The sequence below is a fragment of the Elgaria multicarinata genome, chromosome 2, assembly GCF_023053635.1.
Source record: "Elgaria multicarinata webbii isolate HBS135686 ecotype San Diego chromosome 2, rElgMul1.1.pri, whole genome shotgun sequence".
Classification (NCBI taxonomy): Eukaryota; Metazoa; Chordata; class Lepidosauria; order Squamata; family Anguidae; genus Elgaria; species Elgaria multicarinata.
In genome coordinates, this window is record NC_086172.1 from 31,861,779 (window position 1) to 31,879,888 (window position 18,110).

General features: G+C 41.0%; 3 protein-coding genes across 5 annotated transcripts in view; 2 read left to right on the plus strand and 1 right to left on the minus strand.

Annotated features, from left to right (window-relative positions):
• CAVIN2 (caveolae associated protein 2) overlaps nucleotides 1-18,110 on the plus strand; it is a 291,429-nt gene that overhangs the window by 230,940 nt on the left and 42,379 nt on the right. The window lies entirely within an intron of this gene.
• STAT1 (signal transducer and activator of transcription 1) overlaps nucleotides 1-18,110 on the plus strand; it is a 365,052-nt gene that overhangs the window by 114,659 nt on the left and 232,283 nt on the right. The gene's annotated exons all lie outside the window — the stretch shown is intronic.
• Nucleotides 1-18,110, minus strand: part of MYO1B (myosin IB) — a 135,614-nt gene that overhangs the window by 21,961 nt on the left and 95,543 nt on the right. The window contains exons 15-24 of one of the 3 annotated variants that reach the window (XM_063116241.1): nucleotides 17,336-17,398; nucleotides 14,990-15,190; nucleotides 14,339-14,565; nucleotides 12,146-12,346; nucleotides 11,202-11,295; nucleotides 10,086-10,235; nucleotides 8,166-8,234; nucleotides 6,013-6,099; nucleotides 5,611-5,697; nucleotides 987-1,073 (exon numbers count right to left, since the gene is read on the minus strand). In XM_063116241.1, the coding sequence (XP_062972311.1) occupies nucleotides 987-1,073; nucleotides 5,611-5,697; nucleotides 6,013-6,099; nucleotides 8,166-8,234; nucleotides 10,086-10,235; nucleotides 11,202-11,295; nucleotides 12,146-12,346; nucleotides 14,339-14,565; nucleotides 14,990-15,190; nucleotides 17,336-17,398 (1,266 nt within the window). The remainder of the gene's footprint in view (nucleotides 1-986; nucleotides 1,074-5,610; nucleotides 5,698-6,012; nucleotides 6,100-8,165; nucleotides 8,235-10,085; nucleotides 10,236-11,201; nucleotides 11,296-12,145; nucleotides 12,347-14,338; nucleotides 14,566-14,989; nucleotides 15,191-17,335; nucleotides 17,399-18,110) is intronic. The other 2 variants (XM_063116242.1, XM_063116243.1) reach the window with 2 other exon arrangements.

Sequence of the window (18,110 nt, forward strand, 5' to 3'; positions counted from 1 at the left end):
GTGGGATGTGGGAGAGGGCTTTCTCTGTTGTCGCACTCTGTGGAATGCCCTCCCCTTGGAGGCCCGACTGGCGCCAACGCTGAGCTTCGGCTATTGGGCGGTATAGAAATGTAATAAATAAATAAATAAATAAATTTTATTCCGGTGCCAAGTTAAGACATGGCTTTTAAACAAAGCCTTTGGTGGCTAATATTCACCAAGCCTATACGTAGTTTTAATTGTTTTAATTGTTTTTACTGTTTTTAAATTTTGTACTGGTTTTAGCTTATTAATGCTTTGATTTATTTTTAGCTGTGTATATTCATTGTTTTATATTTGGTTGTATGATTTTACCTGTACGCCGCCCTGAGATCCTTGTGAGATAGGGCGGGATACAAATGTCTTAATAAATAAATAATAAACATTTAGACATTCTGAGCAATTATGCACCAACAAAAGCAAAGAAAGCTACAGTCACAATTAGTTCCTATTGCAAAAGTAGGACATTAAGAAGAGAAATGTCTAATAGCTTTAACATGAATTGTTACCAATATAGGCCAACCGTGATGGCATCCCTTTAATAAAAACTATATACTGTTTCTCTGATAATCCACACCCGATAAGATTAGCAGTGCCTTCAAACAGCTGCATATATTTATTTATTTAATTATTTTTATTTATTACATTTATATACTGCCCCATAGCTAAAGCTCTCTGGGCGGTTTACAAAAGTTAAAAAAGGTGTACATTACAAAGTATACAAATTTTAAAACCATTGAAAGCATCAAAACAACAGTATCCATTTAAAAACAACAGTTCTTAAAAAGGCCTGAAACAACACGCAATTGCTTTTATTTAATTTCTAGAAGCCGGTGGGGGGAATAATTCCTTAAAGATCATGCTTGCTGCTATAGCAATCCCAGAGCACCAGAAGTTTATTATGCGTTAGTAGAGGCCACGCTTTATTGAGTTCATTATCGACAAAAGGGAGTTGTTTGAGAAAGTACCTTTAGTCCAAGCCAGTAAGCCCAAATGACTGCAACAGCATGCTTGCGCCTAGCCTCCTCCTTCAAGCGTTTCAACTCCCTTCGAGCCTAAAATGTTTAGATAGTGAATCATAGAGACAGCCCGATGCAGGTAGCACAACGATCAGAAAGAGAACGCTCCCGTCGAGAGAGTAGCTGGTACAGGAAGATGGAAGAACAGTATGCAACCTTCAGAACCCCAGCAAGTCAGGGTGGAGATAGGGTGAGAAGTGGAACTGGCCATCAACATGACTTCACCAAGGCAGATAGAAGGATTATGAGCTGCAGGCCTTCCCTCGTGCTAGCGCTCTCCTAGGGCATGAGTTAAGTTTGGCAGAGGCTGGTTGGTTCTTCATTTTGACGGAAAGCATTCTGCGCAGATGCAGCCCCAAGGGACATTGACTCAGACCAAATATTAGCCACCAGCCCAGTTATTCTGTTGAGCAATGGCAGGTACCTGAAGTACAGGCAGACTAAACCAAGGAATGAAAGTAAGTATTTGGGATCCCAGCTTAGGGCACTTCTTCCATCCCTCTTTAACTTTCTACTATCCTTTGCACTTTGATGTCAACGCACTTTCTTCCAAAATCTTGTAAATGAGCTTTTTCTTTGTCGTCACATAAAGACATACATGAATATCAAATCACAGAAACATGACTTCATTACGTGTAAAACAGAAGGGAATGGGGGGGGGCTTTTTTTAAAAAAAGAACTAAAGAAAGAAAAAGAAATGTATGCATTCTGTGTGGGCATGGGTTTCTGTTAATTCCTTTTTACTATTCTAGTATTAGTAGAGGACAGACATCTACTGTGTCTGTACTGTTGGATACAGCATAACAGCAGTAGCGGCTATAGCTATGCACCTGCAGCAGTGGTACCTCGGTTCATCTTACAGAAGATTTATCATGCAAATTTTGCTATTTGAAAGACCCTCGTTACACAGTCTGGCCTGTTATTTAAGCTCGTGTTTAAATACAAGAAAGCACACTTAGGCTGCAATTCTCTACCCACTTACCCCAGGAGTAAGCCCCAGTGAACTCAATAGGTTTTCCTTCCGAGTACATATTTATAGGATTTGTGCTAACATGTTTATAGCGTAGGACAGCCTTCCCTAATCTGGCGCCTGCCAGTTGTGTTGAACTACACTCCCATCATCCCCACCCAGTACACCCACTTGGCATACTGGCTGGGGATGATGGGGGCTGGACTCCCACACATCTAGTAGGTGCTACCAGGTAGGGAAAGGCTGGCTTGGAGGGATTGTAGTGTAACCGTTTTAATAAGATTTGACCAGAAAGATGTGGAGCCCCTCCCACCTCCATCTGCATTCTGAAAATGTCACAAACAATAATGGCTACTTTTAAAGTCTTGCAGTCACTTTCTTCTCAATGAGATTACCTTTTTTTAAAAAAACACCCAGCTTATAATAAAGGGGAGCAACTGGTCAATAGTTCATAAACAGGTTCAGCTTATGACCCTTCTTTTCATACCTGACAAAGGTTGGCTTTTGTTTTTAAAAACACAAATAAAAGCAGCCTTGCTGATTGCCATAATGGTGGGGCAGCCATGCACTGTTTGATTATCAAATTATTATTATTATTATTTATTTATATAGCACCATCGATGTACATGGTGCTGTACAGATAACACAAGAGGTTGGTCATGTTAATCACCCCTTAGTTCAAATACCTGAACCTCAAACAAGCCAGTCAAACCCATCTTGCGGAAGAATTTCCAATTATTACTTAACACTCTAGTCCAGTCCAACGAAAAACCTTCTAGGCCTGATCCTGTGCAAGTTTAAATTAGCAGTACATCGGCCATCACTGCAGCTCACAAAGCTACTATCCAGTTCTCTCACTGTCCTCAAACCACTTATTTCTGAACATCACCACTGAAGCCCAGAGTTAAGTTGAACCGCTTCACCATTTTACCATATACATAAATACACACTAGCTACATGGATCAATACAAGAAGCAGTAATTTCATAAGCCATCCTCTAGTACAGCTGTTGTAACCTTATTTTCATTTTTCCTGTCATTTTTAGATATAATTATTGTTAACTATCATATCTGTAGCATTCTGTTAAAAACCCTTAATTTTTTTTAAAAAAAACATTCTCTGCAGCCTGCCCCAACCTGGTGCCCATTCAGATGTTTCAGAGTTCAACTCCCATCAGCCCAGGCAGCCTGGCCAATGGCTCAGAACATCTGTGGGGCACCAGTTTGGGAAAGGTTATGCTAGTGCATCTCAAAGAAGCATTTACATAGTCCTCTTCTGCTTTTTGGGTATCCGCAACAGGCCTATGCTCACGGGCTTGGCATCATTGCGCATTTGCTGACTACCAGGGCCCCTGAAAGCAACTGCTAACTCTGGGTTTGACAATATATGAAGTTCTCTTATACTGAATAGCCCATTAGGCTCTTCCATCCCAGAACCATCTACTCTGACTCGCAGCTGCTTTCCAAGCTCTTGGGCAGGGCTCTTTCCTATCCCTAATAGCAGATAGCCTTTAACTGGAGATGCCTGGGATCTTCTAGCCGCTTTACCACTGAGCAAGGCCCCCTCCGAAACACAAATCACTGAGGTTTTAACGTAGGCCGGAATGGCAAGCAGGCGGGGTTAGTGAGCAGACGCTTGAGAAAGGGCTGCTGCTGCCCTTTTGGCTGTCGCAGGTCACTCTCCGACCTTGGGCTTCATCGCAGAGCCTATCCAGACACGGCAAGTGAGCAGATTGCTAAAGAGGTGAATGCCGGTGGGCCAGCGCCTATAGCAGTGCATACAGGTGGGGAGAAAGAGCAGCAGCTATTGCACATTTAAGTGTGTGTGTGTGTGTGTGTGTGTGTGTGTGTGTGTGTGTAGGGCCCCCCACTATGGGAGGTCACTTGCCTTCCCTCCACCCCACCCACCATGCCAAATCAGAGCCAGCCCTGATTTGTCAAGGACCTTTTTCGTGCAACTTCATTTCTAAGAACAGCTGACACTGGAATTCCTGGAATTTTTTTCAGGGCCATAGTTTAGACTTGCATGTTAATCACTTTCTCTTGAAAAATCTGAACTTACTGATATACTAGACTTCTGATGCTGACACCCTTCTTTAAAGTTAACTAATCATTAAAGAAAAGCCAAAAAGCAAAATGCATTTTTGTGAGATAAACTTTGTAGAACTACAACTCTACACTACCGAAACAACTCTAACCCATGTATTAACTACAGATACCTCCAAGGGAAAATAACTGATCAGAGCTTGCCATAGATTACTGTTTCTAAGGCAGCTAGGTATACCATAGGCATCAAATCTAACCGGTTGGAAGTGAATTTGGTTGGAGGACCAAATTCTTCACATAGCAAATACCCAGGTGCTGCTGTTATATCCATAACTTTGCACTGAAAACTCTAGCACGTTTTAATGGTGGTGGAGGGGAGTCTCTTAGCACTTAAGTCCAAGGTTTGGCTTCTAAAGATGCCCCTTACCATCCAAAACCAATGTGCAACCCTTCCAAACCTTTTCTGCTAAAAGCCTTTGACCTGTACCAGCACTGCCCTCAATTGCCAGATCCTTCCCCCAGATCTGAGCACCAGCTTGCAACTTCCCACCATCTAAGCTCCTGTCCCATGTGCCCAATGTTCAACTTCTAATAGCTGCTTGACTTCTCAACTAGGAGAAGAGGAGCCTGCTGTTCTGAGAGCCTGAACACTTCCCTGCAGACACCCCCCTTTCCCAATCCTGTACTTTGGCTGTAAATGTTGTTAAATCTCCCATCACAGATACTCCATGTTCCTTGATGTCTGAGTTGCTAATTTAACTGAAATTTATGGAGACCTTATTGGTGTAGCATACAGTAGTAGCCACCAAAAGGCTTGTCCCTTTGAGTTGTTATGGCATTGCTTCCTAACCCTAAAAATGGCCCAACAGCTCATGTGGTAAGATGTGGCCCCTAAAGGGCCTGGAAAGGGTCCCCCAAATGTCATGCCTGACAAAGTTATGCTGTTCATGATTTTTAAAAAAAATCTAGCTAAAATGAACAAAACAAGACTGTGTAATAACATGTGAAGTATTAAGACAGCCTTGCCCAACCTAATGCATCCCAGGTGGACTAGACTACAAGTCCCATCATTCACCCTGATGGGCCCTGGAAATTTGGAGGGCACCAGGTTGGGGAAGGTTGTATTAAGGCATGGTTAGAATGAAAGTGCACGGCTGTGAATTTAATTAATCAAACTGGTTACCCCACCCCACCCCCTCAAACAGCCTTAGTGTGGGAACCTGGAAAAATATTACTGCAAGTACATGCTAATGAAGATCTTTTGCTTTGAGACGTGCACATTTAGTTAAATGCATTTTAGATCGTTGACTTTACTCATTTTTAATCTAGATCCTTAACGACTTGTTAAGAAGCAATTAGTATTATTCAACTGGGTATGTCTAGAACTTTTTAGTATGGAAATTATTCAGGTTAAGTGTGGCAAAGATGAAAATGGATGGTTATCAGCAATCACATGCTCAGGTTTAGTAAGCCAGTAAAAATGCTTAATTCTTGCTTTTTACTAATGAAGTTGGATAAGGAAAGGGGGGGGGGGGCGCATGATACTTGCAGGCAGTACCTTAAATCCAAGCCAGTAAGCCCAAATAACAGCAATAGCAAGTTTATTCCTAGCCTCCTCCTTCAGCCGCCTCAGTTCCCTTCGCGCCTGTGGTGCATTTGAAAATGAATTACAGAAAAATTGAGAGAGAGAAAGGTTGCTTCAACTTCCCAATGGAGAAAGAAAGAAAGAAAGAAAGAAAGAAAGAAAGAAAGAAAGAAAGAAACCAAGTCATTTCATACAGTATAAATGAAAGTGTGGTGCTGGCTAGACTGAAACTCGTTAAAAGTACAGCTGCAAAAAAAGGAGAAATGCAAGTGAAGTAAACAAAGCAGCTGAAACCATTTCTTCGGCTTGTCTAGATCACCTTTACACCATGCAATGGCTACGAAACAAACAGACAAAGGACTTGTATTTTCTTACCTGAGCACCGTGCCAATAGGCTGCAATAGTTGTCACTGCTTCCTGACACCGCTTCTGGTGCTTCAGTTCGCGAAGCAGCTTTCGGGCCTATAAGGAGGACACCCCCCCACACCGTGCCAAAAAAGAGTTAACCCTTGGGGGAAAATGCAGCTTAATAAAAGATAGGGAGGGATGGGCTGTCCAACTACCTACTCTACTCCTCCAAGGAGGAACAAATATTTTAGCGCTCTTTCATTTAATTCCCTTGACGTTATGCAATTCTGTCTACTGTTCCTGAGTGCAGGCTTTATTAAAAAATAGTGTTGCAAAATTAATGGTTGGGGGAGAGCATTTATTTCCTATAAGCTGTTATTTATACATGGAAGCAACTGGTTCTTAAATGATCTTTCCCAGACTCATTAAATTATGCTGTTGACTTGTAGCTGATTTTAAGCTACAACTACTCATGTTCTTAAAATAATCAGTGGCTGCATGTAAATACAGATTCTAGAGGAAGCTGAAGTTAAACAAAAAATGAAGGGAATTTTTTAAAGCATAATGATCCAGTAAGCCACATTTTACATAACTGTTTTTGTATTTTAGATTCTTTTGGCACAGGCAACAGCATAAAGTGGTGCTGCTGTCTTAAGTAGTGGGGCTGTTCTCGTTATTTTAAGAACATTAAATCTGAAACTACATGGCCTAGTTGTATTTCCAAACCCCAGTCACCACTATTGCAAAGCAGCAACGCAATTAATCAATTGATTCATTAAATCCTACTTTTGAAAATAAAATAAACATTTTATAAATATTTAACAAAATAAACATTTTCCACTGGCAGGGTGTGATCCACAGGTAAGAAGGGATGGACAAAAGGATGCTTAACTCTTCTCCCACCGCCTGCTTTTCCTCCACCTGTGAGTTCAGATATATGTTTACAAGTGAAACATGAAACCTGGAACAGGGGGCTGGGAGAAGGAGCTGAAAGGGAAAATGCTGGGCAGTGGAAGAATTTAGTATCCCTATTCCTCTCTGCCTCTCTTCTCCTGGGAAAATTACCCCTTCTACCTCTACTTTGCCATGAAGTATCAAAGCTGGGGTTTGCAAAGCCAGTGTGACCTCATAAGAAGAGCCCTGCTGGATCAGACCAAGGCCTAATCTACACCTAGCAGGATATTGCACTATGAAAGCAGTACGAACGCGGTATATAAAAGGCAGGAGCCACACCAAGCAGGATATAGCGGTATGAAAGTGTGTCAATGGGCCCCAACAGTTGTCAGTGCACTTCAGTACCGTTATAAAGCAATAGTGTGGCTCCTGCCTTTTATATACCACTTGCATAGTGGAATATCCTGCTTGGTGTAGATTAGGCCCAAGAGTCCTTCTAGTCCAGCACTCTGTTCACACAGTGGCCAACCAGATATTGACTAGGGACCAATAATAATAATAATAATAATAATAATAATAATAATAATAATAATAATAATAATAATTTATTTCTTACCCGCCTCTCCACTTGGATCAAGGCGGGGAACAACAGTGAATATAAAGCACATAAAAACTTATTAAAAACATAGTATACATGATTGAAACATCCTTAAAACATCCTAAAAACATTCTAAAAATTTCACTGGATAGGCCTGCCGGAATAGATCAGTCTTTATTGCTGATCAACAAAGCAGGACATGGTGCAACAGCACCTTCCCACCCGTGTTCCCCAACGAGTGTATACAGGCTTACTGCTTCTGATACAGAAGACTGCACATAACAATCAGGACTAGTAGCCATGAATAGCCTTCTCCTCCAGGAATTTATCCACATCTGATATAGGTCTGACCTACTGCATTTACTTTTTATATGTCAGCATGACCTAAGAAGAAAACCATACTACAAGAAAAAGCAACTCCCTCAGCAATATGTTCTGTGGAAAGTAATAGCACCAGTGTTCTTTATTCCCAGAAAACTTTATTGGGTTTCTGTTAAGGTGCAGTTTGTTAGCATTCCTGAGCATGGTGGTGGAATTGATACCTCCACTCCGAGCAATAAGTAAACTCTAGGGTGCCAATAGAGAAGGCTTTGGATTCCCAGCTTTGACTTACTGGATGCCTCAGTCTGCACTAAGGTCACACAGGGAAAGGGAATCAAGGCAAATCCAAATTATACACCAAACTCACCTTCCATCCTCTGATATAAGATTGTACTATGATGGTAGAACTCTTGATTTGCTGGTACTTCTTTTGTTGCTGCATTGAAAATTCAAAAAGAAGTGTGTGTACAAAAGACGGAATCTGGGATTTTTCAAAATTGGAATACTAATTCAATCACACATGCTTTCTTGCATATTGTAGCTAAAAAACCTGCAACAGGAACCTAGGCATAAATGTGATTCAAAAGTAAAATTCATTTATTCATCTCCAAACTGATGAAGTTGGGGGGGGGATCTAGAAAATGCTGTAATACACCTCATCTTTACAACAGTTCTATTGTTATACATGTTATGTAGGACTGTCCTTGAGGACTTATACAGAAAGAATGCCCTAGGGACTGGTTGATGGAAACGCAAAACAGTAGTGCTCCAAGGGCCCTGCTCCTAACTTTGATTAGTCATTACATCTAAATAACTAAGGCCATAGCTAGACAGGGCGATATCCCGGGGATCGCCCCTGTGCGTCCAAATGACATCCCAGGAGCAGGGAGGGATGATCCCTCCCTTTCCCCAGAATATCGCCCTACAGTTCTAGCCCACTTTTTCCGCGGTCTTGTGATGATCCTAAGACCGTGGAACGTGTGGGTGGGCGTCAGTTTGTCCTGGCTCCTCGTGAGTAACCGCGAGGAGCCAGGAGCTGGGCACGGGGTACAGAGCTCCTCAGGAGCTCTGTGCCCATCAGGGGTGGGGTGGGGGGGTTGTTGGTGGTTTTCTTTTTTAAAAAAATCACCATTTGCACCCGTGCGCTCTGTCCCCTTTTAAAAAAATGGTGTCCACGATGTTGCGTGCCAAGGGTGACGATCTCACGATCATAAAATCACGAGATCGCCTCTCTCTGACCCCCTCATCTAGCTGAGGCTTTAGTCATGGTTAATAGCTGCTCACAAACTAACACAGGAAGCCATGGTTTGAAGTGGGTTGGCAAGACTTGCTTGGCATTAACAATGTTTGTGTTATTTGCTCGGCTTCGTCCATTTTCGTCTGCTGCCCCTTACGCCTGGAACGCTCTTCCAGAACATTTGAGAACTACAAGTTCAACCGCAGCTTTTAAAGCTCAACTAAAAACTTTTCTTTTTCCTAAAGCTTTTAAAACTTGATGTTGTGCAGACTTCTACTGTTACTTTCTACTGTTAGTTTTACCCTACCCTGTGCCTGCTTACCCTACCCTGTACCTGTTTGCATTCTCTTCCCCTCCTTATTGTTTTACTATGATTTTATTAGATTGTAAGCCTATGCGGCAGGGTCTTGCTATTTACTGTTTTACTCTGTACAGCACCATGTACATTGATGGTGCTATATAAATTAATAATAATAATAATAATAATAATAATAATAATAATAATAATAATAATATAGCTGTAATGAGCAATCCATAGTTAAGTCATTTTCCCCACCTCTCTAGCCTTTCTTCTCAAGTGATGAAGCAGCAGGCTGCCTGGGGCCAGAGATTAGCTCAGCAAGGAGGTATGGTGTTACAGCACATTTCGAATCTTTCATAACCAGGGTTAAGGCAACAGCCATTTTAAATGTTACACCTACATTGGATCCAAGGGCTATAATGCTGGTTCAACAGCATTTTCAGCTTCATTCAAAGTTCTTTTTTTAAAACCAATAAAGAGTGTGCACAAGCACTTCACAACTGTGTGCTTTACAATTATGAAATTCCCTCTATTATGGGAGACTTACTGAAGTCCAGACTAAGCACTATCCAAGAATACTCAATATAGAATTGGTGTACAGATTATGGTTTACAGCAATTTCTTTTATTTCATTGAATATTTTATTTAAAAAAGAGAAGTTACCATTTTTTAAAAAAAGTATTTATAACTGCACTGAACCCTTGAGAAAGGTCAGGATAAGAATCTAAGCCAACAAAACCATGACTTACTGCATATCTTCTGTACCAGGCAGCAATCACAATCTGACTCTTTTTCATGAGAAGGAAATGCGTGCGGCACTTCCAGCCCCTGTAGATCTTCTGGATTAACGTGGCCAAATCCTCAAGGCGCTGTTTCCTCAGGTCTTCTAATTTGAAGAGCTGTGCAGGTTTGAGAGGAGAAGAGAAGGAAGAACAACATTTAAAAAACAATATTTAACACATAGGGCCCTCGCTCGCCAAAGAAAGCTAGTGCGATTTAGCAGCTGAAGTATTGGGCTTGGATGTAGGATATTCAGGTTCAAATCCCTTGACACAGCTATGAAACTCACCAGGGAGCTCTGGGAAAAGTCACTCTCTCAGCTTGAACTACTTTAGGCCTGGTTTACACATATACCCTATTTCTTTGATTCTAAGACACACTTTTTTCCCCCATATAAACATCTCTAAAAATGGGGTGCGTCTTAGAATCGCGGGTGTGTCTTAGGTGTTTTTTTTTTCTGTTAGTGGTACTGAAATTAGTGTGTGTCTTACAATCGATGGCGTCTTACAATCGAAGAAATACGGTAGTAGAATGAGTTGGTAGAATTGGACTCTGCCATTTTTGACTGCAGGTGGAAGGGTCACATTTTTAAAAGTCCCCTCCCTTATAATAGGAAACTAGTACCACAGGGGACATGCTGGGCTGCAGCCTCCCTGTCCGATATGCTAGTTGCTTTCTTTCTTTTTTGTTTTGTTTGCAAGGATTTTTTTTTCACGGGAAAGCATTCAAGAATGGCGCTCCCCACCGGCACTCCAAACTGGTATAGTCCATTCCTATTACTTCATTTTGCTGCACATTCTGATCAGGTCTAAAAGTCGTTCCAATGCCAAAATACAACTCTGAGGGAAGGATAGAATCACTTTAACACATTTTTAATAAGGTTTTGTTTTTGTTCTTTGCAGTTTAGGCCCACCTACAGTATGTGCTAATGTCATTAGATGGCATGTCACTGTGACAATACAAAGCTTTTGCCTTCATTGCTTGGCAGCTTGAATTTATTCTTAGGTCAAAATAATCTCTAGTGAGAGAGGACATTTTGTTATTCAAGTTGGATTGTCTTAATTGAGAAATGTTGGTTCACATACTGTTCTTGGATTGCGGATGAATATTTTTGATCTACCCAAGGAATATTCCTCTTCAGGGACTTCCAGTTCATTGAACAGTACCTCTACACCAGTTCTAAAAAATAGAAAGTAGCAAGCTGTTACCCTATCATAAAAGCACATGCTGAATTCACCATAAGCATATTAGTAAACATATTATTACCATAAAGACCGTTTTAAAACACACATACACACTACACTAAATAATTGCTATCTATTCTGTTTAAAAAACCTTGTGCTTCAAATTTGAAAATGATATGGAAATCAACAGATGCCTGCTCTGGTAAACTGATTAAAGATTAAACAGTTCCAACCAGACTGTGAAAGCAATGAAAGAACATTCTATTTTTTATTTAGGAATGGCTTGAGGAATTTGATTTTTTTGAATTCTTATATGAAATGTGTCCTGATCTGTATCTTTCAGATAAATGAACAGACCAGAACTTAAGGTATCCAACAGATAAGTAACTAATGAACCAATTTTAATTAATTTGTATTATATATTTTACAGAGTTCCATATGAGCCTGCCTGGGTTTTAAGATATTCAGGGAAGCTCTTCTCTTGATACTGCCATCTTCAGCAAGTACTTTTGGTGGCAATGCGAAAGAAGGCCTTCTCAGTGGCAAGTGTAATATTGCCAGTTACTTAACTGTGGTTAAGCTTCCCCATTAGAATGTGCATATTTTCCCTTTCCCGGCTGAAAGATGTATCGCTCTCTGCTGGATTTTAACATGGTTGAAACTCAATGACATCAGCAGTAATATTAATCATGGTTAGAGCGTGCCAGCGCATCCACACTTAAACCCAGTATCTGAAACCATTATTTGAAACCGGAAAGAGCATGGAATCCCACAGCTTGGTCCCAATTGTTTAAACATTGCCTGCTACAATTAGTCAGAATGGAAACACTGGTAACGAATCTTACCTGGCAGGGCCTCTCCAGTGTGGCCATGTCTGTTTACAAAGCATTTTATATCTTTCTAGACAAGGCTCATAAGGTTGCCTGAAAGCATATCCTGCTCTTCTGACACGGACATTTTCCAGTAGACCCAAATAACGAACCTGGTGACAAACTAGAGCCTCATTGAAGATGTGTGCTGCCTTTTTGTCATTGGGCTTAATGCACCTGCAAATAAAAGAGCTTTTGTTTATAACGTGTTGCAGTAATTTCTGTTAATACAACACAAAACTATTTTCCCACACACACACAAATTTCCAACAACATTTTATAAATCCAGGAAAATAAAAAAGTAGTAACGCTTGGATCCAGACTTTGCTTCCGCTGGTGATAGAGGGGTATTGAGAAGGTGACTTTTGCTGATTCCTCCATGCAACCTCCAAAATTCTGAACTGGGAACAGCAGGGGATAGGGGAGGAGTGCAGAGGGAAATTTGCCATCCCCTCCCCACCTTCCACCAGTAGGATCCTTGGCTGGGCCAGAGGCCTTTTGAGGAAATGCCTGGGGATCTGTCTGGATCCAGCACAATTTACAATGAACAGTTAACCTAAGAACAAACCATGGGTTAACTAGGTTGTTTAACCCATTTCTGGGTTTCGATGTTATGTCGGAACTCCTGATCAGCCCAATTATTTATTTTTATTTATAATTGGGAGTTAAATACTTAAAATGGTGTTTGAACGTGGGTGACAAGCCAAAGACCTGTTCGAACAGAGACAACTTTGCATGCCAGTGGAAAGACAGCAGAGATGAACCCAACCTAAACTACCTGAGAGCAGCCACTGAGAAGGTCCTCTCTCGCACTGCCACCAAAAGTACGTGCTGAAGGTGGCAGTATCAAGAGAAGAGCTTCCCTGAAGATCTTAAAACCCAGGCAGGCTCATATGGGAGAAGCGATCTCTCAGATAGCCCAGTCCAAAGCTGTACAGGATTTTAAAGATCACAACCAGCACTTTGATTTGTACACAGAAAAAGACTGGTAACCAATGAAGCTGCTATAACAAGGGTGTCATGTGCTCCCTATAACTAGCCCCGGTCGATAGCCTGGCTACAGCATTCTGGATCAGCTGTTTTCAAAGGCACCCACTTAAAGTGTGTTACAGTAGACCAAACAGGATGTAATTAAGGCATGTGTGACCATGGTAAGGTCAGACATCTCTAGGAATGGGTGCAATAGGGACACTAGCCTCAGCTGTGCAAATGCACTCCCGGCTACCAGTAAGACTAGGTTCAAGTTCAAGGCTGAGTCCAGGAGGACACCCAATCTGCAAGCCTTGGACCTCACAAGGGTGTAACTCCATCCAGCACAGTTGAATCCCTATTCCTCAATCCATCTTTCAAATAACCAGGAGCTTGTCTGGATTAATAGGAAAAGTACAGCATTTGAGGAGTACATGGGCATTATTTTAATGCTCATCTACATTATACACAATTTCATATTTAAGTCTTGAAACAAACCTTAGCACCACTGCCATAGAACTGCCAATGTCACTACTAGGATTAAGATTTGTATCAAAGCATCAGATATTACCAGAATTGGCTCGAATCAGTGTTAGAAACTGATGCGAAGATATAATTGGCCAAGTGCCATAGTAGCATTAGCTAAGAAGTTAACTAGTGTCTGAATAGTTTCATACTGAAAGAGTACTTATTCCACATGATGGCCAGGAAGCAGCACTGATGGTAGTTGTGCAGCTTAAAAGATTTAATTATTTCTAGAGTTATTTAAAAGTGGCGTTAACTCTACAGCTACAAGAGCAGTTAGCACCACCACTTTTGGAAACAGATAAATAAAGCAGAAAAATTAAGATTTTATTCTTTAGACTGAGATTCTGGGATGAATGAGTGCTTTGAATTTCTATCTTGGAGGTCCCTCTTGGAACTAAAAAATGGGGTATAACTATTCAGATAAATAAACCATACATAAATATTGGTACCCAAAGGGTTCTGTGTGTCTTGAAGTCTCCCAGTATAATGAAATTCAGTCAGTCCAAATAAAAGGCAGCCTCTTCCTCACTCTGTAATTTCTAAGAGCCAATGACCAAGTAAAGAGGATCCCACCACTCTGTGATAGCTTCCCTTGAGTCTGTCAATTGCTTTTTCTTGAATGAGCCAAAGATGACCATTTCTCAAAAGCATCATTAATTCCTTGGACTTTACCTGATGTAATTGGGATTTTTTGTTTGCAAGTTCTTCATCAGGGTTGCTACAGAAGCCTTGAATTGTGAACCTGCTGTCGGAGGCCTCTTTAAATTAATCTTGGCAGGATTTCCTTCTGGGAACAATGCTTTAATGAGGGAGTGGTTGGCCTTCCACATGGCTTGGGACAGATCACGGTAAAGCAGGTCATTATTTTTGTCAACAAATCCTTCTACCTGGTACATCACCTAAAAAGACAGGTGAAGATTCATAATAAGCAAGGGTTAACCAAAGCTGGAAGAGTGGAGAAAGAGAAGTCCACTCAAAACAAATTGCTAACACTTGCAAAATGCTCATCATAAAGAAAACTATTTTCACATATCACAACTTGCCCTCGCCATAAGCCTCTTTTGAGCCCAGTACTTTGCGTCATAAATAAAAATGGAAGGGACATACAGTCTAGCTTGTCTTTTCAGCTCTGAAACTGCTACAGTGAAACTCGTGGAAGAAAAACTATGGAAGCACACAATTATCTCCCTGTGTACATATTTTCCCGGGATCTTGGCTAATACATCCCTTCTTGGGATGTTAAAACCAGTCATGTTTTCAGTTGTCCAAAGCTGGAGGAATGTTAGTATTGTGTACAAACCGTACAGAGTAATGCAACATTACCTTGCCTGCATAATGCTGAATTCTGAAGCAACAGTGCGGCAGGGAAGTATCATTCAAGAAACGTGAACATTTGCTCATCCTGCTTTCAAAGTGCTGATGAGTAGCACAGATCTGGTTCAATTTTTCTAAGAAAGTGTCATCAGTAACAGCGCCTGGCCTCAGGCATTCTTCATCTAGCATAGCTAGGATTCCATTTTGATTCTATCACATAACAAAACAAAAAACAAAAAAAAGTTTATTTCAATATTTAGGCAAAAATAGCATATATTTACTACGATTCACAGTAAAAAAAATTATAAAAAAAACACCAGATTTTAACAAGCCAAATCTCCAGTCTTAAAATAGGCTAGCTTGTACTTCTATCTTGGAGGGATATACTTGTAATAAATAAATGAATAAATTTGCATAATTCCTTGCAATGCAACACAGATTGGCATGTCTTCTGAACACAGCGTATAGCTTCATACCCAATCTACAACCCTCAACTTGCAGTAGGCGTTATAGGGTGGGTACAAATTCACCCCACTGCATGCTAGGTTCAGACAACACGCCAGTCCTCACTGCATCACAGAAAATTATACAAATGACAGTCGCATGTGATGAAAAGCTATGATGGCTTCTTTACCGATGTTATTGCCCGAACACCCCGATTCACTCATCATCATCATCATCATCATCATCATCATCATCATCATCATCATAATTTGTTACCCGCCTCTCCTTCTGGATCGAGGCGGGATACAACACTAATAAAAACACCATAAAATATATACAACTAATTCAAATGTTTAAAACCAGTGCATTATTAAAACCAGCACACCATTAAAAAAGGCATCTTAAAATTCAACTGGGTAGGCCTGCCAGAAGAGATCAGTCTTTATGGCTTTCTTAAATTCTGGAAGACTGTTAAGTTGATGAATCTCTCCCGGCAAGCCATTCCACAAACTGGGAGGGGCAGAAGAAAAGGTCCTCTGGGTAATAGTTGTCAGCCTTGTTTTTATTGGTTGGAGTAAATTCATCCCAGAGGACCTGAGTGTGTGGGGCAGATTGTATGGGAGAAGGCGATCCCTTAGGTAGCCTGGACCCAAACCATGTAGGGCTTTAAAGGTGATAACCAACACTTTATACTTCGCCCGGAAACTAATTTGCAGCCAGTGAAGGGATTTTAAGACTCAAAGCTGAAGTTTATATTAGAAATTGAAACAATAATGAAGGTTTTGAGGGGAGGAACAGCTGGTCTGGCACACATGAAAAGTTGTGGGGAGGCTGTGGACATTTAGAATGTTACATTTAACTTTTGGAAATTGTGTCGTCTCTTTGAGAAGCCACTAGAATTTAAAACTGAAAGGAATGGGATGTGTATGAGTTGGGTATACAACAGGTGAACGTGCTGCTGCTGGGGCGTGGGCAGGATGTGGCAAGCAGGCATGATCCTGCTCCCCTCTCATTCACTGAACCCATAGGGGTTTCATCTTCCACGCTACAGCGTAGTAGAGTGGAGCCTTTGCCAACAGCAAGAAGAATATTTCCCCTAAAAAAAAAGTCTCCCTAACAATGAATGAGCAATGGGGTGTTTCAGATGTTGTCGGTGCCTTGCCAGTAGATGCTCTCCCTATTGTAATTCTTAGCAATGAGCACTCCCACCTATTTCACCCCCCTCCCTTATTATAAGACTGTTGGAAGTTAGTCACATATTTTGGCCTTAATGTGTGAATCGCTTCTCTGTGTTGCCATCCAATGATGCACTGGCAGTACGTGCATGAAATAACCACGTGACCTCCAGATGTGTTGGCCTACAATGCCTGTAACTTCCAGCCATCACAGCCAATGGGATTCATAGTCCAACACATGTGGAGAACGGCAGGTTCAGGAAGGCACCTCTAATCTTGCAGAATGAAGCATCGTTGCAGCTTTCGCACTGTTGCCAAGGAACTAATGGGAGATAAGCAAGTGTGGCTTGGCAGTAATTATTGACCGTTTTCCATCCAAATGAAGTGTTATTTATCGGGGAACTGAACTGCGTAGATACATTCTTTTTAAAGCTACATTACCAAATGCTCAATAATTCTATTATTTGTCATTCCACACTGTGACATTTTACTCAATTTGTCACCGTAACATTTTACTCTATCAAATGTCGCTGGAACAGGGAAAGCAATTTTTAAAGGGGGGAAAAAACTCGTATCACATATTGTCACAATAATTCTTTACACATGAAAGCAAAATGCCACAATGCCTTCTTCAGAACTGTGTAAAGCAGCACACTTAAGAACTGCTTAAACGTCAGCAGAATCAAAGAAAAAGAATCCAGAAAAGGGAATACATTTCATGTCTGTAATAACTTACATTTTCTATTAGGTCACAAATTATAGCATTGTTGAAGTATTCAATGTGGGTCCACTCAATACCCTATAAAATAAAATACAGAAACTCAGGAGAGAAATAACTGCCAAAATACTATTTACTGGCAACATGGTCCCTCAAGACTATCTGTAAGCGTGTTTACTCTGAAATTAAGATCCATTGTGTTCAATGGTAAATACTTCCAAGTGTACATATATATGACTGGGCCTTTCAATTCCTATTCAATAAAATGTTTTTGCATCCATCTGAAAAACTAATTGCGTAGTTAAGTGTTATTCCCTTCATTTTTAAAATAAATGATTTAGGAGATATTAGTCTTTCCAGGTGGAATGACAGGCAGCAGGATTGGTCTACATGTAGCGAGATGCCTACAGTTGGCAACTCATCAATCATACATCCATGGAGGGACTACTAAGAAGCTCTTCCCTACAGCTAACCTTCTCTCAACTCCTTTTACTGGGCATAGGGAGAAATCCGCTCATCTCTCTCCATGTGTGACCTCTTCACAGGCATGCTGCTAAAATAAAGTTTATCTCTCTCAGAGCATACTTTAGTAAGATTTATTTTATTCCTGTCCTAATACTCTAGTTCTTCTCAACCCTAATTAAGTCATCCTTATAGTGTGAGGCCATGGCTAGACAGGGCGATATCCCGGGGATCGCCCGGGGATCATCCCTGACACACAGGGAATCCCGAGGGCAGGGAGGGAAGATCCCTCCATTTCCTCAGGATATTGCCCTACTCTTCTATCCCGACT